The sequence below is a fragment of the Sminthopsis crassicaudata genome, chromosome 1 (genome assembly GCF_048593235.1).
Source record: "Sminthopsis crassicaudata isolate SCR6 chromosome 1, ASM4859323v1, whole genome shotgun sequence".
NCBI classification, from domain to species: domain Eukaryota; kingdom Metazoa; phylum Chordata; class Mammalia; order Dasyuromorphia; family Dasyuridae; genus Sminthopsis; species Sminthopsis crassicaudata.
The window spans coordinates 221854800-221881360 of NC_133617.1; the positions used below are offsets into that span (position 1 = coordinate 221854800).

The window sequence follows — 26561 nt, forward strand, 5'->3', positions numbered from 1 at the left end:
TCACTTATTAATTCCTTCTTATATAAGACTATGATCTCTAGATGTTTTTGCTTAAAAAAAAAAAAAGAAAAGGAGAAAATATGTGAAAATTTAAAATTCAACTAAAATCAAGCATAAATAAAGCAGGAATTTTTTTAAGGCCACTACTGTCCTTTATGATAACTAATACCTACTATCAATCAAAAATGAAAATAAGATTAATGGCATGCAGCATGATATAGTAGATAAAGTGCTGGACTTGAAAATTAAAGTTCTGGATTAAGTCCTAACTGATCCTTCCCAAACTGTGAAACCATGGATTTATTAATCTCTGTGAGCCTTAGTTTCCTCAACTGGAAATAATGAGCTATAGCACCTATTTCACAAGATTGATTTCAAATAAGGATGCAAAGCACTTTGCAAACAAAACTTACAAGTTACAAGTTACTACTATTAGTAGAAGGGAAATTTTCCTTCTATCAGTGAAATTGCAGATCTAATTTAAAACAAAACAAAAAACTAACATCAGTTATTACTAAGTACTTTTAAAAATATTTTCTACTGATGACTTTTTTCACAAAATTTTCACTCCTCCAAACAAAATGCCTTGCCTTGTAAGAAATGTTTTAAAACAAGTAAAAAAAATTTAGTTCAGCCAAATCAATATTATCAACTGTATTTTACAATATAATACAATATTCCATAATCACAGTCCCCCAACTGCTGAAATGAAGAAAAAAAGATGCATTTTCTTAATTCTTTTTGGAGTCAAGCTTGTCATTACAGTGATAGCCCGTGAGTTTTTTTGTTGTTGTTTTTTCCATTTGTACCGTTACAGTCATTGATTCCTTTTTTCTTCTACACTTAGCATGAATTTATTGAGGGCTTCAGGGTTCTCTGAAACATTCTTTGTTCCTTTGTTTCTAACCGCACAGTAATATTCTATTTCACGTTGTTTCCAAATATAACAAAGTTTCTCTTTAAAGACACTACCACTTTTCTACAATCTACACAAAATAGATTATATTCTGCTCAAATTTAAAAATTTATTACAATTTTATAACAAATATAGGTGAGAACTCAGGTTGTCTGGACAATTACAAGGTGAGAACTCAGGTTGACTTGATAAGAGGAGCAAGCTCATTGGTTGGAGTACTTCTTCCCAGAAGCCCTTGCATTCTCTGGGAGGATAAAAGAGGACACCACTCCAGAGATAGGAGAAGACTCTGCACTACATCAGGCTTGACGGGGCTCTCTGCAGGAAGGGAAGTCACTTCTCTGGACAAGAGTTAACAGCAACTGCCTGGAGACAACGGTTCACTACAGGAAGAAGAATCTGTCCAAGAGATTTGAGTTGACACAGCAGATCTCTTCCCAGAGAGAGATCAGCAGCGTCTGGAGACAACAGCACGCTACACTTTTGGGCCTGGTCCACAGCCTTGGTCCTCCTTTTAGTTCCTATGGGCTAGAAGGTTCAGTGCAGGATACTTCTGAACATATCCTTTCCTCAGTGTTCACAGTATTCGGTCTCCTTATTCTGACCTTTTTTTTCTGTATTAATTTCTGTATCAGAACTTGATCTGATATATTTTCTAGATCTTTATGAAGATAGTTGTACTATGAGAAAGAGCTCAGCAGGCAGCTAGGCATGCAATGGATAGAGCGCCAATCTTGAAGTCAGGACAATTTGAGTTCTCACCTAGTAATCCTAACATACAATAATAAAATAATACATTAACACTGACAAAAACTCACAGAAAGAACCCTTTAAGATCATTTTACAGCTGAAGAAACTAAGACACACAGAAGTTAATTTGCCCAAGCTCTCATTAAAAAGTGACTGAGAACCAAGATTGAAATTCAGGAAAAGGAGTCAAAATTCAGTATACTCTTTCTACTATATCATGCTGCTTCTCTCAAAGTAGTCCTCAAAATCTTTATATCTCTACATGAGGATGCACCAGGGAACACAGATAAAAAAGCTACAGATTCATCACACTCCAAAAGCAGAGAACCTTTTGCCTAGCCTAAAAACTTCTTTTACAACAGAACAGAAAGAAGAGACTTGGAACCTGGCAAGTCAACATGGGAGAGAGGAGGAAGCTTCCATAGTCCTCATTTCCAAGTAGATAGGCAGCATAAACTCTAGTCTACCTATTTTACAGCACAAGAAAAATGAGGGATATTCTATCACCATGGGATATACTAAACTTCCATTACCCTCTTTCCTCTTCCTCCAATAAGCAGTGTCTCCATCCTTTTCCCTGGGATAGTAATCAACTTCCCTTACCCCAGTATATCACTTTAATGCCAATAACTAGTCCATACACTTTTATTATAATCTGAAATCTGCATTAGCTTTGCCTTTGCTGATTTTGTTTCAAACTTTGTTATAATGGGGAGGAAGGAAAAAGGAAGGGCGAAGAGTTGTATATTTGAAAATAACCCATTTTTGCCAATTGATTTGCATCCCCTCAGGAATACATTCCATAGTTTGGAAAACCACATTAAATGGCTAGCAATTCCCTAACACATGGGCACATAATTTGTTTCCAGTTTTTGCTATCACAGAAAGCACTGTAATTAATATATATAATATGCATATATATATATATATATATATATATATATATATGATCTTCTGGCTTCTTTGTGATCACCATCTTCTCCTCTTCTAGATGTTCATTAGCTTTCATTTTAATGAATTCCAGAATTTTGCCATGACACTGGGGGGAGTATGATATATGTGGAAATGAGGGCACAATTTTTAAAGGTTATCAGTAAAGTAACTTTTTAAAGAATTTTGCTAAAAAGACATGGACAAATTTCTAAATCTGAACTGTAGTTCAAAAATTCTATTCTCTTCCCTCTATTGAAAGGTGGAATATTTGTTAGTACTCCATTAGCTTTCCTATTTCTCCATGATCCTTTATAATTGCTCAGTGGCTGAGCATTCCAGTTTTTTCATCAGTACCCTGGGTAGTAATTCATCTGTGCCTGATAACCTGAACTCAAGTAAGCACTCTCATTACCTCTTCAGCTAAATTCCCTATATTAGCTACTTTTTATGATGTCCTAAACTAAAACTTGATTCAGAAAATAACAGAAGGATATTGAAGGATTTTGAACATCAAAGCAGGCACATGTCAAGAGAGCTATTCATTAGAAGATTAATCTGACAGTTCAATGTTGTCTGGATTATCAGGAAAAGAGGATTTACATGGCAAAGAAGAGCCAAATATTATACAAAGGTCAAGTGGAGAGCTAATGAAAGGCCAAACTAGAGTAGTTTTAAAAAAAAAAAAAAAAAGGTTTTGAAGAGTTAGGGCAATATGAAGGACTTAGAATTAATCAGAATTAGCAAATGATTTTAAGAATAGGGAATAAAGAATGAAAGCTAGCTAACATTTTAAATGCTTTATTAATCTGTAATGTTTTTATATATACACATATAAAAATATGATTTACATAACTTCTCAGGTAGGTAGTACAAGTATAAGGTGGCATAACTTGGGAGTAATAGGTAGAAGTCACAAAAAGGAAGATTTAGTTCGATGATTTAGTTCAGTTTAAGGAAAAACTTACTTAATAAAGCCCTACACAAAATTATAATCAACTGCTCTGGGTAGTAAGTCTTCCCTTACAGGAGACCTTCACAAAAAAGTAAAGATAATCAAGTATTTTAAGATGACTCAGTTACTCTTGTATCTATATGGACCTTTGGCCTCTAGATCCTCTCCCAATCTTGATTCTGTTAAAAACAGAATCATTTTTAAGAGTCAGAGGAAAAACTTTCCCAAGTTCAAGATGATGAGTTCTATTTGAAGCAAATTAGGTCTGAAGTGACAATATAGATGTCCCAAATGGGGGGGGGGGGGGGGGATCAATAATAAAAAATTCTCCTGCTTCCTGCTGCTCTATACTCCTGTATAGCTCAAGTAGCAATTACTTTCATATAATTAGCAATATCAGATATTGTGTCAAAGTTCTAGGTATGTCTTTCTGGTGAAAAGTGAGAGAGCAGACAATAAAGACCATTAACACCAGATTAACCTTTTAGAAACTTAAAGATCATAGAAGGGGATTCTAAATTACAGCAACATCAATTAGTTTGCCTAAAAAGTTACAGAGCTAGTTAAGAGCAAGGCATTTCCACATTAGTAGGGTAAATTTCTTTCACACTCAAGTAAATGGAATCTCTCCCTCATGAAGAAGTATGAAAAACTATATGACTTTATGAATGACAGGTTGAGTTACATGAAACTTTATGTCAAGGTAAATTCAATTCAATTCAATTCAAACATTAAGCATCTATCAATCAACAAGCATTTGCTATGTGCCCAGTTATTGTTTTCATATAAATACAAAGGCAAAACAATTAATACCCTCAAAGAGCTTACATTTTCTTAGGGAGATAAGTTCTAAGGTTAATAAGGACAGAATACCTATGCAAAATTAATAATGAATGATTTGGGGGCTATGGAGCTATATGCAAGATTCTAACTATGTATTAGGTACTGTAGATACAAAAATAAAACAGTTCCTGCCCTGAAAGAGCTTACATCTCACTAGGGAACACCATACACTATATGCATACATACACACATATACAAATAAAAACAAAAGTTAACAAATTTCTAGAGGAAGGGAAAATTAAGAACTAAGAAAAAAGTTAAGACTGTACAGAAAGACTTAAAGAATCTCCCCTACAAGGACTCAAATGTAGGAAATAGAAAGGAACAGATGGAAGTACCATAGAAGCTTCAAGATCAATAAGAACTGGCAACTGATAAAATTGAGGGAGAGGGGAGATCAAGGATGACTTTAAGGTTGCTATTCTAGGTGACTGAAAGAGATGTGGGACTTAACAGAGATGAAGAAATTTTTAAGAGGTTTATATCTGGACAGACATAAGCTATAATGAATCCTGTTTTGGCAATGATACATTTAAGATAGCTACATAAATCAAAGTAGAGGTATTTATACAACAGTGCTACTCTAAAAGCCAATTCCCCCCAAAATGGGGAAGTATCCTAATTTCTTCTTGGCAGGTACAATCTGTATAGTATTTCAATGATGATTCATTTTAATTTGTCTACAAATTTCTAGGTGGTCTAAAACTTTCAAAACACTATCCCACTTATCAAAACTCCTTCTCATCAACAAGATTCTCAATTCAAGTAACTCCATGCCATTGATAAGCTCCTCAATCCTCACAACAGGACAGTAAAGACTAGAAAATGCATCTCCATTAGCTGATACTGACACTGGTTATCCATACCATGCAGTCCTTTTCTCATTTTATGTTCAATTGAGTTTAAAAAAATATTTTTTTAATACATGAAGCCCAAAAATATATATGGAATATCTTCTGAATATATTGGTGATAAATAAAACTCATGCTAAGACCTGCCAGGTCTAACCTTGAAATCAGGGTAGAGAAGCCCTAATAACAATTTTGTATTTTTTTTTCCCCTAACAAAAAGTACACACACCTTAACATTACTTCTCATATTTGTTGCAATAAAAAAATTCAGCAATAAAATTCATTAAGGCTAGAAATTGGCAATAAAAGGGATCCAAGGCTACTCAGTAGCCAAGGATACATGACAACTAAGAAAGCTCTTTTATAATCATCAGAGGGAAAACCAAAAATAAACAGTGACATCAATCTAGCATAACAAAGGCATATCTCACTTCTGATTGGTCAAAGCTAAAGTTACTAAGCCCAAGTTACATTAGCTTATCACAAGGTGGAAAGTTCCTAAATTGACAATTTCTGAGACAGAAAAAGGTATCTGCAGTTTACATCTTATTAATTTCTGATAGATTAGAATTTTGTCTGTTAAGTCCTGAAAAAGAAAACTTAATGGATGGAGTGTGGTTTATATTACAAAAAGAGACTAAATAGCTACAAGCTTAAAGAGTTTAGAGGCAGTTCAAGCTTACACATTAAGGTAAAATAACTAATATAGAGCAAACTTGATTACTAATACATAGCAAAATAATACAAAATAAAGTGCCATATCAATTTAATTCCACATTTCTGATCTTAGAAGACATCTCACAAAACACCTTCTAAAAACAAGAAGGCTGTATTAAATTATAGTGAATTTGCATTAACAATAGAACTATTTATAGAAAGCACATCACCTGAAACTTCAGAGAATTTCAGTTATTATATACCACTTAACTGATTCTATATTTACCTGAACTCTAAACCTGATATCATCACTGGTATCAACAGGTAAAAGAAAAACTCTTGTAAAGGATCCAAGAAAATGTAAATTAGAAAATGGATCCTCCTTTCTCTTAAAAATTACCAGAAAAGAGACTTCAAAATAGGAAAATAATCTCAATCATCAATGCAATTTTACAAGTGGATATCTGGCACGGGAGAAATGGAGGTAACAACTCTTGAAAAAAAGGTAGGATGTTCTTTACCCTGTAAAGGTCAAAGTAGGAGCTCCTCCTGACTCATTTTCCTAAGTGTGCTATTTCCTTTCTGACCAAGAAATTTTCCCACTTTGTTAAGTGTGAGCCTGGCTTACACCTTATAAATCTGTGGAATTTTACTACCTGAATGACTGGCAGTTCTCACTTTACATAAATTTGCATTATGTAAATTCAACTTTGTATAAAGAAAGTTCTGGAAGAAATCAGCATTCAAAAAATAAAAAAATCCCTTAACTTTTTCCCTCCCTTCCTCCTCCTTTACCTTCTCTCTTCTTTTTCCCTTCCTTTCTTTTCATCCCCTCCTCCTCTCTCCCACCCCCCCCAAAAAAGACAACCATCACCTTGAAACCTCCAGCAAGAGAAGAAATGTGCACCTCATTCTACCTACTACAGACTCCAGACTCCAGACTCTGCATGATTTTTTCTGCCTATCTATCCACAATCTGGTCCTAGCCTCCACATGTCACCCATCTTCTCCTGTCTATATTCATGTCTAGCCCCAACTTGTCTGCTCACACCTCACCTCATGTTCCTCCTCTCCATTCCAGCCAGACCCTCCATATGGTTGGCCCTGGCTTCACATGTTTCTCCTCCTTTCATCGCTTCTCTGTCCCTGGCCTGCATACATCTTTGAATCATGTACCATTCCCCTCTTTCTTCCCTACATCCACAAGCAAATTCACATTATGTAAAAAATGCTTTACACAAAAATCTATAGAATAGTACCTTAAAGTGAGAACTATCTGTATAAAATCCTCAATCAAATTTTGATTTTAAATCTTATAAGCCAGTAACATATATATATATATATATATATACATATCTATATACACAGAGATGTGTGTATCCAGCATTCCATTTTTTAGAGAAAAATATTGAGAAATTTTTACTAATTCTTGCAAAATTTTCTGATATTCCTAATTTAATTCTCCCCTTAGGTTACTTTCCCCATATCACCCTAAATGAATGAGATTCTTCAAGAAAATTTTAGAAACATGATTATATAATTCCAAAACTAGAAACTCATCAAATTCAGATCAAACAATTAATATCTGTCATGCTGATGAAGCACTAGGTTGGGAGAGCTGTTCAAAATGTGAAAATTTCACAAAGGCATTCTCCTAACCAAAAGAACATTTCACTTTCTTGAAAGACACACAGAATGACCCAAGACGCTCTAAACTGAGGTTGAGAGTGAAGAAACCACTTAAAATTTTTGTCAGGTGGAAAGGGAGCGAGGAAACAAGGATGAGGTTTACAATGAATTAGAGAGGATCCCAGGAGAGAGCAAACTTGGATGGGCATTTTGTCTATATCAGCAAGTACATGATGGGAATCCCAAGAACAAGAATATTATTCTACACGTGGTAATGGCAGTGTTTATATTAATGAACAAAATTATGCTCCAGTGCATCTGATCAGGAAGAGGTAAAGTCCCTCAACTATAATGTCCTTGAAACTAAGAAATGTTCATTATTTGGGTCCAGGTCCAAGTGCAAGATAAAAACCCAAACTTTTGGATGATTCCTGGAGTAAAGGTATCAGGCTGAACTTCGTTTCTTTCACACACATTCTCCAAGATTATAGCATATTACATGTACAGCATTCCCTAAGCCAGGTGGCCTGTAGTTTCTTAAAAAGTATTGAGGTCTCTTACTACTTCATTTCCAAAGGCTATACCACATCAATACTTGCATTCTATGATATTATTTCAGATGTTTCAGTAATGATTTATTAACAGAGTTCCTGTGTTGATGTGCCCTAATTACAAAAATGTGCTATGAAAAACCGGGCCATGCATATATGATGGTATCAAGAATGACTCCTTAAAAGCAGAGAATGACAAGTCAGAACATGAAGAAAAAATTCCCTTAGCTCTACTGGGTTTCAGGCATGAGTTCCATCTATCTGCTGGTCAATCAGGTTCTTTACTATTTATAAAGTCTAAGCTAGGCTCACAATGAACCAAGTGAGAAAATTTCTTCATTTATAAAGGAAATAGCTAGCACACTCAAGAAATAGTCCAGAGGATCCTACCTTAGCCTTTGCAAGATTGTCCCCTCTCAACTTTTTCCCAGATGGTAGACATCCACATGTAGCAGTTTTCAAACTGTACTCCCTTCTGGGTAGCACATGGCATTCCTCTTGAATGGCAAGAGATTGGCTTTGCAATTTTACAAGTATACCTAAAATCAAAAACTCTAAACTACATCAAATAAAGTCTCCCAAGAATTCACCTTAAATATCAAAACTTCATTAATTACAGTTAAGGCGAGGTTGATATTTTTCTTATGCCTTAATATTAAGGGCATTTTATCAACCCTTCATTTAAGAATAACTAAATTTCTAGAGTTTTATTCAGAGACAGTATGAACAGTCATTCAAATACCCAGTTGACTAGTCAGTATAAATATGTAACTTCACTACATATTAATTACTAACGGATACAATTTCATGAAATCACACTTTAAAGTTAACTTGTCAATTTTTCCACTTTGAGAGAAATTCTAGCTCCTCAAACTGGAGAACCTTCAGAGTTTCACAACATGATGTCAGCAGGACTGGTTAGATCTTATAAAGTGGCAAGTCCAAAAGATCTTCACAGACAAGATCTCTTTAAAAAGATGCTGTTAAACTCTTCTCAGTTATTATTTTCTAATTTAAAATAAAATATACCTCCATTAAATATATCATATATTAAATAGTTTTCAAATACTTTGTCTTTCTTTTTAAAAGCTCAATTCATAACAAAATCCAGATTTTAAAAAAAAAAGTTACCTTTCTCCTGGCAGTTGATTAAAATGGTTTCTCAAATTTCACAATACAAAATTTTTGAAATGCAATTAACATATGCAATATCATATTTAAAACTTATTAACAATCAGGTAATAGTAAGTCAAATTTATTTTATTACTACCCCTGATATTTTTACACCAGTAAATCTTAATCCAGCATGAAGTAAACTCAACAATAGCTGTTATCGTGCTTAGCATGTTAGGTTTTTTCTGATTTTTAAAACTTTCTGAACAACCAAAAAAAAAAAAACCTTGAGTTTGAATCATGCCTTTATAGTACTTAAAAATATTTAATTTTTGATTCCTCAATTGCAATTTAAGTTTATGATATGTATGAGAAATTTGCTGACTTTCAAAGTGGTAGAGCATTATAAAAAAAAAAAAAAAATCTGTCAAACTGAATTCTTATAAGATCTAAATGCTGTATTATTCATCCTCCACACTAGGAAGAAAAGCCAAGTATAGAATTAAACACTTCACAAACTTAAACTTCACAATTATGAGTTCCTACTAACAAGCCTGGGAGGAGATAGGTATTCATCTCACTATAAATGAAAACATAGCACTTTTATTTCAGAATAAGAATTTCAACCAAATTATCTTGGATTTCTTATTACCAATGACAGTATTTAAAATCTTATTTTTCCCAAAGGTTGCTATTTTCAGTTAGCTCCTATTCAAAAAGTTAGCTAGCTGTGTTACTCCCAGGTCGATGTTTCCCTATTTTTAAACCACCTGAAGAGCTAACTCAATTCCTAAACCTTACAAGGAAGCTTCCTCAGTCCCAATTCAAAAATGGTTCAAATTGAGATGTTCTTCACTCAGGTAAAAGAAAAACACCAAAATGCCTTTCAACAATTTAAAGGCAGTACTTTTTAAATCATTGTAACTAGGCTTTTGTGTATGGTAAATAAAGCAATTTAAGTTGGAAATGCCTTTGGACGGATTGGGGAGCACTTTTTCCAAAGGCTGCAGCCCCCATCCCAGATATACAACAATTCCAAGTCATATGAAGCTATTAAATAGCTTTCCCTGTTATTTAGAAGCCAGATTTGGTCAAAACTTTCAAAGACAGGGTGAAGCACATTTCCCTGAAAAGTCCTTACAAGGGAGGATTAAAATAAAAAGTTAGACAAAAAAAGCAAACTATACCTAACAAGCGTGTGTTATACTCTTCCTAAAAACACCTTTACCTTTTAAAAGTTTCCTTTCTCAACTATTTCTGACAAGCTAGCTCTTCATATTACAAGAGCAAATCAGAAACAGATTTCCAGTTCCTTAGTGCTAGAAAGGGAATTTTCTTTTTTCAAAGTAATGCATTTTTTTAGAGATCCTGACTTGGTCCCTATAATGACCTCCCTCACTAGCGCTAGACAACCTTGCAGAAAGAAAGAAATGGAAAAACAAGCCATAGCTTGAATGGGGGAGAAAGGAAGGAGGGCAGGAGGCAGCTGAACTGCTTAAGTAGGGCCATGATCATTCCAAATCTCCATGGTCCCCCCCCAAAAAGGCCTAAGAAGACTTTTTGGGCCTGCTAAAGTGGCACTCATTAGGACATATAAATCTCTTTCCATAGGGGGAGCAAAGTAAAGTGAAAATGCAGAAGGAAAAGGGGAAACTGGAACTCTTCAGATGAGGAGAAAGTATAAAGGAGGCCCATTGAGAAATAAAAGCCAGTAATTCATTTCTAATTTAATTTGAATATTTATGAGATCCTGGCACTTCAAATAATAGGATCTATCAGTTTTAAGATTCAAAGTAGCAGTTTTAAAGTGCTGGATAAATTTAATTCTTTTTTTTTTTTACTAAGAAATTTCACTGATACCACAAATTCCCCTTTTTCTAATCAGTGCCTTAAACCATTGCTTAAAAATTCACAGCAGAGAATCAAGTTTATATCCTCCCTAGTTCTGAGTCCAATTTTATGAAAGAATTGTTTTAAAACTATTCTTAAGTACCTTTAAATCTAGAGTTAAATGTCCTTTCCTTTAGGTTAAATTTTGGGTTTATTGAGACCAATTTGCAGATCTCTGTTCTTAGTTATCCTTTTCTAAACCAAAGTGTGACTTATATCACATTTTACACAATTTAATAGAATTTTTGTATCAAAATAATCTTTTTAATAGTTTCAAATCTCACTCAATTTAGTAGCCTGCTTCTGCTCTCTTGTTCTCATTGTCAAATATTCTTCTTTGTATTGCTATTGGAAGATCCCATAACTCTCCTGAGGGTTCCCAAAGGAGAGAACCCAGTAAAAAAGGAATACTCTGGAAATTCCTCAAGATGTCAACCAAAAGAATCCCTGAGAAAGGAATAAAATAATGCCCTGGGAAAGGGGATTATCTTTCCAAAAGGATTAATAGTGAAGGCTTGAAGTGCCTCAGTGTGAAGACAGTTACTACTAGAGAAAAGAGTTCCCCTTGTTCCTCTAAAGATTCATCTAAATCTTTCTGAAAAGATTTCCTATTACTCCTCTAAGATGATTCTCAGGCTTACTACTAGATCCCTGAATTCAATTAAAAAGATTGAGTAAAGTTTGATCCCACCTTAGCTCAGAAGAATTCAGAAGAAACTGAGGAGTTTTGTTCCTCACCAAGAAGTTCCTCAGTCAAGTCACCACAGCACACTAAGAAATTTCTCTAAAAGGCTGGCCCAAGTGGGTCAGAGTTTCTTACTCAGGTGCTGCCACAGTGGTCAATTGTTGAGATAAAAAAATCTGCACTAAAGAGAAACTGAGGCAATAAAGTTCCAAGCATGTCCAATTTCTTTATTACCAAGCCTAGCAATTACCAATAAAAGGGATCCAAGGCTACCCAGTAGCCAAGGACACATTTGACAACGAAGACAGCTCTTTTATAGTGATACAGGGAAACCCAAAAAACAAATAGTGACATCAATCTGGCATAACAATGGTGTAGCTCACTTCTCACTTGCCAGTGCTAAGGTTACTAAGCCCAAGAAACATCAGTTTATCATAAGGTGGACTTACATCCTTTGGAAAATTCTGTAATAATCAATTTCTGAGGGGAAATTGGGAACTTGTTTACATATTATTAATTTCTGATGGATTAGAATATAAATTAGGATTTTGTATTTAGAAAAAAGGGAATAAAGTGTAATTTGTTACAAACAGGCAAAAGAAAACATCTATAGGCTTAAGGAACTAAGGGAGTTCAAATTTATACATTAAAGTTAATAATAATTACTAATATGCTTAATTACTAATAACTATACAGTAAAATGATACAAAATTAAGTGAGGTATCCAATTTTCAATTCCACACATTATATATGGAATTGAATGTGAGATGCACATCTCATATACATTATTTACTGCTTCTCCCTTTTCCCTTCCTTTCTTATTTTCATATTCAATATCAAAATAGGTGGGCCTTTAAAAAAAAAATACACAATGACTAAAGCAGTACTCGCTGGAAGTTCTGTACTGGCTTAACTTTGAAAAGGAATAAATAATTTGTTACGTACTCATGAAAGGCAGCTAGGTGATGCAGTAGATGAGTGTCAGACCTGCAGTCAAGAAGATCTTCCCAAGTATGAATCTGACCTGACACACTAGTATATGTCCTGGGGCAAGTCACTTCACCATGTTTGCCTCAGTTTCCTCATCTGTAAAATAAGCTGGAGAAGGACATAGCAAACCACTCCTCTATCCATAATCAAGAAAATCCCAATTGGGTTCACAAAGGGTCAGACACAAGTGAAACAACTGAGCAATATATATTTATGAAGCTTATCATGATGAGATAGAGATATAACAAAGAGAGAATAGAGAAACTGTGAAGTTACAGAGAAAAGGATGAATGAAAAACAATTCTTAAACACTTCTATTCAAGCATTAAGTTTTGGAGGTACTAAATACAAAATCGAAGGAATGAAAATGAGGTGAGCCCTTTGATGCATAGTTCCTCTGGTATGTCAGCAAATTTGGAAAACACTAAAACAAAAACAAAAAAATGCCTCTTCCCTTAGGTCACTATAAAATATTTTCTAACTTATCTAACAATTTAAAAAACTATTCAAAAAATTTTTAAATTATATAATTCAAATATTTTTGCAGTTTTCAATCAGTATTTTTAAATCATTGTGACTTTTTATTTGAGTACTTCTATAACAATCATATTTCAAGGAACTTCAATAGTGTTATTCACCAAAAGTGGTATTAACCATAAAACTCTATGTAATAGAGAATAAGGGGAGGGGGGGAAGGGGATACAATCTATACCAGGGCTTCTTAGAACTTTTTCCACTCAGGATTCCCTTTTGGCTAAGAAATTCTTATATGACCTCAGGTATCTAGGTATACAAAACATTCACTGATAATAAATCATAATTTTGTGACTCTCACATTCAGTTACATGTAGAGTCCCAACCCACAATTTAAGTAGTTGCGATCTATAGCACTAAAATGATCTTAATAAAGTACATTTCACTTGCAAAACTCTTCTATCTAGTGTTAACAGCTGTCACAGTGGAGCATGTTCCAAATTTTGCCACTAAATGGTACACAACTTTGAGAATAGCATTATATCCAGTTTGGTCTGGAGCTTTGTGACTGGAAAGCCTTCCAGCTAGTCTCAAAAGAAACTTTAAAACCCACTTCCTTTAGGTGGGAAAATAAGCCAATTTTTTTTTTTCCTGCCTTGGGGGAAGACTTATAGCAGCTAAGTGTAACCACTTTTCTGAAAGCTATTACATACATCAAGTGTTAGAGTTTGAATCTAAAAAGACATGGCAAAGCCCACTTCTCAAATGAGTAACTATCTAGCAGTAACCAGAAGCCAAAAGGAGAGAGAAGCTTCAAAATCATGCATCTATCTACCTGCAATCAGTAGAAACTACAGACCTAATAGAGACAATGTATATAGCAGAACAGATCCTGGCAGAGAGAACTAATCTGGCAGAGTTCTACTGTTCATTACAGACAATTCATTCAGCTAGTTGCCTAGCACAGACTACACATAGCAGACCTGAAGGGAGCAGTGTGATAGCATGCAGTTAGATATGACTGCCTTGCAATACTGGAGGTATAAATTACTTCATATATGTTTCACTGGCCACATCTGCGCCCCCGTATGCATTTGCTTTACATGTATTCATGCTTAGAAGAGAGAGAGCACACATCCAACTATAGTATTACAATTAAGACTCCAATTACAAGTCGTCTTTGGTTTCTAAAACTAACACAACTTTATTTCCTTATTCAGTCCCATTGTCTCAAATCCAATAAACCCACCATCACACCAGCAATAATTTACTATAGGTCACAAAATATTTCAAAATCACTGTATTATTTAAGTAATTCAACATCATAATCATATTTCACTAGAATCTAAAACTACTACAGTGCTATGAATAGGGCTAAGAAACTAAGATTCATGCAGCTGGTATAACCAAAGTCATTTGTCAATATTCTCATCTTCAGCCAAAACTCAGTAATTTCTTAGAAAAGATCCTTTCCATTAGTGCTTTTTTTATTTTTTAAGATGTTGGTTGAGGGGGGTTAATGATGTGTAGTGGAAAGAACATTTGGCAATAAATCAGGAAACATGCCTTCTACTCCCAGCTGTTCCATTAACTTGTCCATGTGACTACACAAGTCATTTATTTACACCTCCCTAGGACTGTTTCCTCATTTGTAAAATGAAATTGTTAGACTAGAGCAAGGGTTTTCAAAATGTGATCTTGGGATCTCTGGAGGCCCTGAGACTCAGGAAATTAAAACTAATACAAAGAGTTTAGTATTTATTTGTTTTTTATACTTCCTTATCTTAGTGAGATCAAATTTTCTTCATATACTTCAATGAATCAAACCAGCATATCAAAAAGGACTGAATACAGAAGCAGATAACATTAAAAAGATTTGCAAAAACATGTAAAGCAATTTCACTTCTCAGTAAATTTTTTTAACTGAAAAGTATTCTTTCCTCATTAAAATGGTATTTATATTGACATGTAATGGGCTTATTATTTTAAACAATAAGTAATTTTAAATTATCAATTCCAAAATTATACAGAAAAATATCAATAGCTATAACTCATATAACCAAAAACTCTTCAGGGTTTTGTGTTTTTTTAAGATATAAAAGTGATCCTCCTAAGACTAAAAAACTTCAGAACTGCTGAAACTAGAAGCCCTAAATTAAAGTTCCTTCAACTTCAAAAATTCTATGATTCTCAGATGTTATTTTGTTAAATTAACAAACATATTCTTTACTATAATGAAGCCTAAAATAACCCTATCAACAATGGGGATTGATTGTGATTATCCCCAGTCAAGTTAAAAGCAATAACTTCAACAAATCTTTCTTAGAATATATTCTGTTAAAAGACTTAAATTTACCAACTGACAAATACAGTAGCCCAGCTCAGATAGCAGATCTTCAAAATAGGGAAATAAATTTGACTTCAATTTCTATTCTAAATTATCATGCAAAATGTTATTACTATTGGCACAGCTCTGAAACTATAACGTTATTCAGTATGTCATACTTTTAGATTTGTGTTATACTCCTAACTATGTGTGAAAATGGAGTTTTTAAAAAACAGGAGAAAATTGTTTTTTACTAATTATTCTAAATTATAAAGAATCAATACTAAATTTTTAATCAATGAGACTATTTTCTTTTGAATATATCAAACATATGACCTAAGTCACCCAAAATATTTGATAGATCATTTACATTACTATGTAAATCTTAAGTAACAAGTTATTCACAAATTACAAGATATTATGTTTTATAAAGTTTTACAAAGAGGAGGAATACTGCTTACAAAGAAATAAGATGAGGATTTTAGTATTTTAAGCTCTCTTCTAAGTTCTAGCATTCAATATTTGAAACTCAGGAAGCTCACTCAAAACTTTGGTACCTCAATTTCTCAGTTCAAAAATAGTAATGGCTGCCATCAGTCACTAAGACATAGAAGAAATCCATAGTACAAAGAGATTTAAAGATTTCCAAATGAAAAGATCTACTTAACTTGTAACTTTTGAATTTCCCTAACTGGATGTTTGAAGGTACCACATCTTTTTGCTCTTTGATATTTACGCCCAATTGCAAGGAACTGGAAATTGAGTGTGTGCCCATTAACTGGGGAATGGTAAATAATTTAAGGTATTTAAAAGTAATGGAATATTACTGTTGTATAAGAAATGATTAGCAAGCTGATTTAAGAAAAGCATGATAAGCTTACATGTTACATGAATTGATGCTGAGTGAAATGAGCAGAACTATGAGAACCCTGCACACAGTAATAGAAAAATTACATGATGGTCACCTCTGACACAATTCTTCTTAGCAAAACAATGATCCAAGACAATTCCAATAGACTTGGGATAGAAAATGCATCTGCATCCAAAAAGAACTATAAAGACTGGATGTAGATCAAAGCATACTATTTTCACCTTTTTTTGTTTTGCTTTTTTTTTCCTAGTGATTGTTCACACTTTTGTTCTGATTTATCTTTCACAACATGACTAATGTGGAAATATGTTTAAAATGATTGTACTTAGATTGCTTGCTGTCTTGGGGAAGAGGAAGGTTAAGAGAGAAAAAATTTGCAACTCAAAATCTTACAAAAGTGAATGCTGAAAACTATCTTTACATTTAATTGGAAAAATAAAATACTACTGAAATTTTTTAAAATTTATTTAAAATTTTTTTAATTTAAAATAAAATTTATACCCAAGAGCTTCTATTATATAGCTTCTAGTATACTTTTCTTTACATTCAACTCAACATCATCAAGAGAATGAATTAGAACCTGCAGAAACCAAAGACAATATCCCTGCCCAAAAGTGTTTAAATCTAATTAAGGAGAAAAAAACCTGATTTAAGTAACTCTATGCATGATCACCATTCTGCTACTTTAACAAATAAGTTTACCACTTTTTTCCAAAATTTCTCTATTTGTTCCTCTAACTTCCCAATATTTTTATTTAAGAGTGCAATCCTATCACATTAAAAATATATTCCCAAGTACTAGTAAAAAGTCACTCATTAAACAATCAGCAACAAAATTATCAAAGTTCTGTTTTTAAAGATTTTTTGCCCAATTACTCCCTGTTTTTAATTGAGGTAGCTGAATGTATTCGTGAGATTAGAGAGGTAAATGATTTGCTGTTAGTAAGCCAAAGTTTCCCTCAAAATTTAAGATGGAGAATTGAGGACCCAAATTGATCCAGATTAAAGTTAAACACTAACTTCAGCTTTCTCCCCATCCCAGCTTTATTAATTTCAGCCTTTTAACAATCATTCTAAGAGAACATTTAAGTCACGTAGGCAAAACTTCTTTGGCAAAGTAAAATGTAAGGATATTAATTTAACAGTGACCAAATCCACATACTCTGTCACTATCCAGTAACACTGGTCTCCTAGCTGTGCCTCATATAAGATATTCCAGCTTCTAATTCCAGGCATTTTCACTAGGTGTCCTCCATGCCTGGAAATTTTCTCCCTTTTCATCTTGGCTTTCTGACTGACTTACTTTAAGTCTTAGCTAAAATCTCACTTTAATGTCAGGGTCTTCCTGCTATTAATTATCTCAAATTTATCCTGTTAATTTGTACATAGATGTATGGGTATATATTGTCTCCCCCATTAAACTGTGAGCTTCTCTTAAACAGTTATGTTTGCCTTTATTTGCATTCCCAGCACTTATTAGTACATGCCTGTCACACAGTAGAAATTTTCCTTTTACAAATATGCAATTTTATCCTCACAACAATTTATCATCCAAACTTGGGAGATAGGTGTTATTTCACCATTTTACAAAGAGAGAACCTGAGGCAGAAAGCAGTTAAATGTCTTGCAGAGAACCATACAGCTTAATAAGTCTACGTATGAATCTGGATTTGAACTTAATTTCAATTGCCTATGTCATCTAACTGCACCTTTTGACTTGCATAGGAAACCTTGATAAACTCCTACCAAGGATAACAAGTGTGTATCCCAGAGTTTTCTTGCCATTTCATACTCAATTGTCACAGAATCTTAGATCTTTAGAAATGCAAGGAACTTTTTTAAATCTTTTATTCCAACTCCCTCAATTTTGCAATATATTAGGAAACAGAATGATTCACAGGATCCCCCATTTGAGTTGCATAAGACATCAGTTATCATCTATCTAGTCTAATATGGAGATGAGCAACTACAGCCCAGAGAGGTTAAGAGACTGGCATAGCCCCCTACATAGGGAATTGGTCTCCAATTTCTGGAAAAACAGACAAATAAGAACCCCAAAAGGGAACAGAGTAGTATCAAAGAGTTATTTAAAAGGCTCAAAGAGAGCTAAGCATTATCTGGCAGGAAAGCAAATCCATCTTAGGCTCAACATTGGGAGGAATCAAACAAAAAAAAAAAAATGCTAATGGAAATTCATTTCTCTTCCTCAAGTGGTTCCAGCTTCACTCACCTAAACTTTTTTATTTAAAAATAGTAGTTTAAAAAATTTGTTTTCTTTAAAATATAGAAGAGATAAATTGACCAAAATATTGAGGAATTTCCCATATATCATCAGATCTCTCCATTTCATTTAATATTCTAATATGCTGGCTATTTGCATAAGGTCAATATATGTTTAAGTATTTGCCCATTTGAAGACAAGTTCCCTATAAGTGAAAAGCCAAATAAGCCATACTCTACTAGATCAAATGTTATAACTTCTTTAAAGTTAAATCAAAAATCTGAATTCCACAATTTAAAGACATCAATGTTTGAATGAATATATGGCATTATTTTCACAATGGACAATAGGATAACAGACTTAGAGTTGGAAAGGACCAGAAAAACTTACACAGGTAATAAGTTGCAAAGCTAGTATATAAATTCAAGACTTATGATTCCCAGAGCTTTTTAACTACATCACAATTTCAATATAGTAGTACTGCACTCAAAAATGCAGATCTCAATCAAATCCTAATTGCCATTCTTTATGCATATAAACCCATAAATCTACCTCAAGAGTCCCCACTCAATATACCTGCCTTCAGGTATATTGAGCTGCACAATAGTTCACTGATGAAGCTGCCCAGATATCAATAGAGCATTTGGGTTGTCAATTTTTTCTTCTTTTAAGTATATAACTGGCCTATCATACAACATACTTTAATCCTATATTAATTAATTTATAAAGTAACTATCTTATGTTATGATCCTTTGGGTAAGTACCTATAATATGCAGTTATAAATAATCACTAGATAAATAATAAATGTTATAATAAGTTATATTTATAAAGTAAGTCATATTAGCCATGCGTCCAGGCATTTTGTTTTAACTATTATCACTTCATTTGATCATCACAGAACCTAGCCCCATTTTAGATTAGGAAACTAAGACAAACAAGTAACTAGCCAGGGTTACTGAGTTGAAGTCTCTGAGGCAGCATTTGAACTCAGATCTTCAGACCTTCACACAAACACTAACCCACTGAACCACCTACCTATCTTATACTTTGGTTAAAAAGATTTGCTTTTGTAAAGAGAAGCTTCTGACTATCAAAAACAAAAACACACACACAAAAAAAAAAAACCCACATACACACACAAAGCACTGACCACTATAGATTACATCAAAATATTTCAACAGCAGGTAGCTATTGATGTAATTTCAGGCTTTCAAGAAAGGTCCTTTTTTTCCTTTAAACTAATACCTATGAATGAATACAATATACATAACCCAACCCAGTCCTTTCCTGAGTGCCCCATGACTTTTCAAAACAATAATAAACCTTCTAATGCTTACCTTGAAACAAAACTCTTAACTCAACAGCTTACATAACTCTTCTATAGAAGTACATAAATATACCAGTGGAAATAAACCAGTGTTTAAAAAACAAAAGGGCAAACACTAGTTGTGTAATAGTATCCTAATACTCCAAAACTAATTAAAACTAATTTTCTGAACATTAGAAAGCAACTTTGCTATGTTAACTTTCTTAGGAAGTGTTGCTGGCAGGAATGCAAGAACTTTCCAGTTGATCTGACACTTTCTGTAATATTGACAATTTATCATGTTTCATTTTACCCTTTAAAATGCTTTTTTTTTTTTTAATGGAAAGTAAAAAATACAAATGGAATTTAACTTTGACTCCCAAAAAGGACTTAGGACTCAACTACTTAAAAAGGTAAATAAATCGTGCCTTTGGTGTTAATCCCTAAAATGCAGTGCCTGGCATTGTTAGTACTTAAATGTTTTTTTTTATTCATTCACTAAGTCCTTTAAGCAACATTCCCCATTCTAAAGAGCACCTGGATTCCTAAACAGCAGGTAGAAAAGTGTGGAAGACACCCCTTCAAGGTAATAAGATTAAGATCCACTTAATAAGATTAAGATCCACTCTCCACAAACTTTTAGGTACATTTACAATTTTAGGTATTTTACAACTTTAGGTTTATTTACACCTAATATCTGTATGCACGTCGCTGCCCCAAATATTACAGCGTTAGACCCTCCTTAAGACTGTAAGGTAAACTTATTTTAGTGATTTGCTTAATACCAGAATGCAGTAAAAGGAGACTCAAAAGTTAAGACTCTGCTAAGGTCACTATCTAGATAAAGACTTGGATAAGAATGCGGGCTTACAGTAACCACTTTAGTATCAAAGATATAAAAGGTGAGAGGAAGATTAGCTAATCCGGTGACACTCGCCCTTTCCCCTCACTTCACAAATTAAAAAGATAAATAAATCTCGATTATATTCTACGATTTATGCAGGTACTATAAAAACTATGGCAGGGTACCTATTGGAATCCTTCAAATTCCATGTCCTTTTTAACAGCCTCCCTACTTAAGTTATGGAATGACCAATATTTTGGTCAAAGGTTTTGGTACAAAATTATTTTAAAACAAAACCTGGGAAAGAGGCTTTTTTAAGTTTTCTTTTTTGAGTTTCTAAGGGAATTGAAAATTCTGGAATACAATGAAAAGTAGACAAGGAGAAACTAAGCAAAACCCAAGAAGGGGCTTTTAAAAATCGGTCTGTCTGAAACATTAGACGCTGAGTAAAAATTAAATAAAAATGCATTTCTTTCCCGCTGGTGTTCTACTTACAAGAGGTCAAGAATCATCCACACCAAAGCCTCTCCCCAAGCGCTGAGAGATTCGCTTGGCTCTCTCCTATCACCATAACCAGGATAACGAGCATCTCTCCCCCTCGTCCCATGAGGCTCATCTGAGGGAATGGTTCTGGCAAGCAGCGTAGGTCGGTCTCACAGGCAGAGTTACCAGCCCGAGAAACAGCGGACCCCAAAACCTAGCGCTGGAGGACCATGGGCTCCGCCGAGCTCCGGGGAAGGCCGAGAGAGTCCCGGAGGGTCCACAGGAGCTGTCTGGAGCCCGAACCCGCGCCCGCGGGAGCTGGAATGAGCCACCCCCCGGGCCCAGCAGGAACCCCCAGGCGCACAAGATACGGGACCGCCTCCCCCGCCCGTCCCAGAAAAAGCCCAACGAGTCCCGAGGGGCAGAGAAGGAATGTCAGGGGGAGGCGGCAGCCAAAGGAGGGAGAAGAAAGGACTGCCGGGAACCAAGACCCATAAGCTGCCTCCCGGCGGGATCCCAAGATGGCGGCCAAGGCGCCTGGTCCCGGCACCCCAAGCTCGGCTCGCCTTTCCTTCCCTCGGCCTCGGCCTCCTCCACTGCCCCCCCCCCATCATCCCCCGCCACAAGCTGGGCGTGCGCGCGCGTGAAACTGAGTGTGAGTGTGAACGGGCGGGGGAGGGGAGAAGTAAGGAAAGGCTGACGCCGAGAAAGACGAGAAGAGAGCTGAAGAGCAGGGAGAGAAACATGGAAAACAGGGAGAAGGGACGGACGACGCTCCTTCTCCCTCCACCCCCACCAAAAACAAGAAAAGGATGAAGGGACCCGAAGCGGGAAGCTGACGGTCTAGCTCTCTCCCCACTACCTTCATGTAGGCCCACCTCACTACCTACCTTTAAATTTGAGGTCTGTGGGCGGGTCGAGAAGCAGGATCTGCTCGTGCTTAGCCATGGCCCCGGCAGCGGCCGCCATCGGAGAGACAGCACAGGGGGAGCGGGGGCGCGCCCGAGGCGGCGGTTTGCCTGGGTGGGGGGGAGGGGGGGTTGTCCAGAGGAGGGAGAGTGGGAGGAGCCGAAGGAGGGGGAGAGAGGGAGAGATGGCGAAGCGCCGGGACTCTGAGAAAGGCACAATCACCAGCCTGGGCTCACCACTCGCTCGCTTCCTGCTTCAGCCAGCGGGTCGGGCAGTCTGACGACCAGTCGCTTCCCCCCCCCAACTAACAACTGACTCAACCCCACACCAGCCACCGCGGCCACGCGCACTGCGATCCTCGCTGTCCCACGTGATGCGCCCTGGCGTGCGACGTGCGCGCCACCGTGAGGCCTGTGCCTCTTTTTCGCCCGCCCCGCCCTTGGAGCCTTAGCGCAGCATGGACCTTCACGCGCCTGCGTGCTTCCGCTTGCTCTACAGATTTCCAGACCTAAAGCGTTGTCGGGACTGTCAGTGGAAATAGAAGTATCGAAGGGGAGGTGGGCAGGGAGTATTGCTGCGGGACTGAAGATGTCTTGTGCTCAGAAGTAGGCCCTTCCCTTCCCTCCCCACGCTGCGGGATCAGGGAGTCAGAACGGAGGTAGCATCTTCTAAGCTGAGGAAAAGGGACGAGGGAAACGACTTGGGGAAAGCGCTCTCAAAAACTACAGCTCCCAGCATGCAGTGTTCCAAACAGGCGGGATATGGAGACCGCGCCATTGGAGGTGCGGCATGCTGGGAGTTGAAGTCTCCCGCGGGGCAGCTTAAGCGCAGTGCACCTTGGAACTTGTAATAGCGGCAAGACCGGCTAGCAGTCAGGCCAGCCACGGGCGGGAAGAGGAGCAAAGTCCGTTGACAGATGTTGGGCGGGGTCCATTGGCCCCACACTCTGTAAGCCTCTGGCTGACTGATTTGCCAGGCACCCTCCAAATGTGAATCAAGTGGATCCCAAGAAGGAACAGCCTATATACATATGGTTTGGGGTTGGGTGCTTTTTTATTTTTTCTTTAAGGAAAGGCCTTGCTTCAAAACCATCACTTTGTATTCCGAAAAGGGCCACGGTCTTTTAGAGCATAAGATACTGACTAGTGATGCAAAAACCTGATAAAGGAGTAGTATCAACATTGGAAAATATGCACATGGCACATAGCCAGGAGGAAATAGAAGGCATGATTCAAACGTGGTGAGCTTTCATAGGTGGGGTTTCTAGTCATTAGACCCACCCACGTTTTCTGCTGAACAAAATTGGATGAACTTTTCCAAATGCCATTAGACAAAGCATGGACTTTACACCGAGCATGTGATGGCAACAAACCTCCAAACTTTTCATAATTGGTGATTTTACAATAGAGATTTAAAAATAAAAAAAGTCAAATTAATGTGCAATGGACTGCCCTAGGATAATGCAATGTATATGGGTTAGCTGCTACCCTTGAAGTAGTGGTCCAATTTGTATGAAAACAGTACCTAACATATAATGACTAACCCCAATGCAGAGGACTTAGAATCAAAGCCTAAATTTAGCAAAGGTAGATAAAGGGGGGAACAAGGTGATTCAGTGACAGAATGCTAGACCCGGAACCAGCAAACCCAAAGTTCAAATTCAGGGTCAGGCACTTAACTTGCTTGTGTGAACCTGGGCTTGTCACAACTTTTATTTGCCTAATCCACTACAGAAGGAAATGGCAAATCACTCCAATAGCCTTCCTAAGAAAACCCTGTGGACAACATTGGCAAGTTATGGTGACTGGACAAGAATAAAGCTAGCTAAAACTGCTAATTTCACGAAAGGTAGCACATCCATCTGAGATTCTCCGATTTGTCTTCTATGTGTCTTGTTTGTAAGTAAGGTCTGCATATAGTCTGTCTCCCCACCCATAGAGTGTAAACTCTTCCAGACTAGGGGCTGTCTGTATTCTCTGAGTTTAGCACTGTGCCTGATTTATAGTAGTATTTAATAAATGCTAATTGACAGCTTAGCACCTTAAAAGCAGAAGTATCATCTTTAGACAAAATAAATTGGAGTCCTATTAGTCAAAATATATTCTCCTGAAGGGCAACAAATTTGTCTTTTATTTATGTTTAATTTGTCAGTAACATCTTGCATTTGGAATCAGTTGTGAGACATGAGAAATATTGGCACAGACTACCCAGCATGGCATGCCCCAATCAAAGAAGATGCTGTGCTCCATGAGCAGAATTTCAGTAGCTCAAAAGAAAGTGAGATGTGCACATTTGGAGATATTTCCATTCCAAATGTTCATATCAGTGGTAAAGCCTTCCGAGTTTGTAACAGTCAGACTCAATATATGTTGACCCTAACATAGTGATGTCATTTTAGTCCTCTTCTGTTACATAATAACCAACATTTTACATATGCCATCAAAACTTACCTAGCAGGTAAGAAATAATAAGCTTCTATTTATTCAATTAGATTTAGAACTCCTGGAAAACATGCAGTTTCTACTAAAGCTTAGTGTAAAATCATTTTTCAGCATCTTTCCAAGTGACAGTATGCTTACTGAAAGCTGGTTTTGACAGGGAATAAGGTAAAAAGATATCTTAAGAATACATACACACAAACATAATTTTTTAATGAGACCAAGTTGGGGTGGGGAAGGAAGTTCTGGTGGACATGAGGAAGAAGAGAGTATTAAAAGGAAAAGTGGCTTAAGTAGATACTTTGGGGCAGGGTAGATTTTTGAAGTCACCTGTTTTAAGGTGAGCAGCTAGGTGATGGTGCAGTGGATAGAGACCAGTTCTGGAGTCAGGAAGATTTGAGTTCAAATCATCCTCAGACATTTACTGAGTAACCCTAGACAAATCATTTCACTCCTGTTTGCCTCAGTTCCTCATCTGTATGGGAGCACACTCGACAAGAAAATGGCAAACCACTTCAGTATTCTCTTCGCCAAGAAACAACAACACAAACAAGTTCATGGTGTCAGTCTCAAAATAATATTTTTATGGTACTATTAAGTACCATAAAAATGAACAATGTTCCTATTCCACACAAGTTTACATTCCCGCTAAACAGAAAAGTGTTGATGGGAAATAACTTTGTTTTATATCATACTTGCTCTTTAGTTTGTTGAGACTAGATGGGCATTTATGAAGGCAAAGTAAAATGACCAAAACTAGATTCAAAACTAGAGTTTGATCAAATTACTATGTACCAAAACTTAGTGGAGTTTTTCATGACTTAGGTTGTGTCTCTAGGACACAACCTAAAATATACATTTTTTGATTTACAAAACCAAAAAAAAATCTGAGGGAGGTTAACTTTTTTAATGCAGCAAGTCTAGGTGATAGTGGCAAATAATCTTATATAGCAAAGATTTCAAAATATTGTTAAAGAGAAGGAGCTGTTCCCTTCCTTTCCTAGCTACTTTAGGAAATTGGCCCAGGTAATTTGAATAATCTTTCCTAGCTGCCCAAGGGAAATTGGCCCAGGATCAAAAGATCATTTAGAATGGGAATAGGAAGAAAATTGTTTACTGTTAAATATTTCTGATTTCTATAGACTTTACAAGAGCATTCATTGCTGTTCTCCATTAACTGCTAAATAGCCTTGTTCATGTTTTGATTCTTGTAAATACATGACCTAGAAAAGGAGTTTTTAACTATACTTATGGACTTGGGAGGGGCACTGTGTTAGATACTAAAGTTCCAAAATCATCTCTTTGGAAATAATCAGAAGTAAGAAATCCCCCAAAGGCTACCCCTTAGGACTTACATATATATGGTTATTAACTGAGGAGTAGGCATTTCTAGTTTCAGTTATGCCATACCATGTGACTATAGCCCAGGAGGAGAGCAAGTGACCACAGCCTGCTGGTTTCTCCCAGCCCCCTAGTCTTATGTAACCAGTCCCAAAGTCTATTGGTATAAGACTCTTCTCTTCATTGGTGGAAGTCACTGGCCTGCACTTACGAAGTTGGAGAGGAGGAGAAAAGGCTTTGAAGTTTCTTCAGGCTTTTCAGTCTCTTCAGGCTGAGTACTAGAGAAGATTTAGGAGGCCAGCCCCATTTCAGCTGGCTGAAGAAAAAGACTATAGGAGCTGGCAGTCTCTGTCATGTTCCTCTCCCCAATTTGCTACCCCAGAGACTTCCCTTTGGAAGAAATTTATTACTTAGTTGAGCTGTTAATTCACTCCCAATGGGAGACTTCCTTCATTCTGTATTATCTGGTATATATTCTCCTATATATACTGTCTCTAATTTCTGCTTTGCTATTCACTTGGATAAATGAAATTTTTTTTGAATTTTTTTTTTGTTCCGGTTTTTGCTTTTTGTTACCTCCTGTGTAT

At 36.2% G+C, this 26561-nt stretch overlaps 1 protein-coding gene across 3 annotated transcripts in view; it reads right to left on the bottom strand.

The window, feature by feature from the left end:
• Nucleotides 1-22589, bottom strand: part of VAPA (VAMP associated protein A) — a 68143-nt gene extending 45554 nt beyond the window's left edge. Inside the window, exon 1 of one of the 3 annotated variants that reach the window (XM_074274930.1) lies at nucleotides 22177-22589. In XM_074274930.1, the coding sequence (XP_074131031.1) occupies nucleotides 22177-22255 (79 nt within the window). In that variant the 5' untranslated portion in view covers nucleotides 22256-22589. Of the gene's footprint in view, nucleotides 1-12715; nucleotides 12735-22176 lie in introns of those variants that run through there. The other 2 variants (XM_074274914.1, XM_074274921.1) reach the window with 2 other exon arrangements.
• Nucleotides 22590-26561: the final 3972 nt, after the last annotated feature.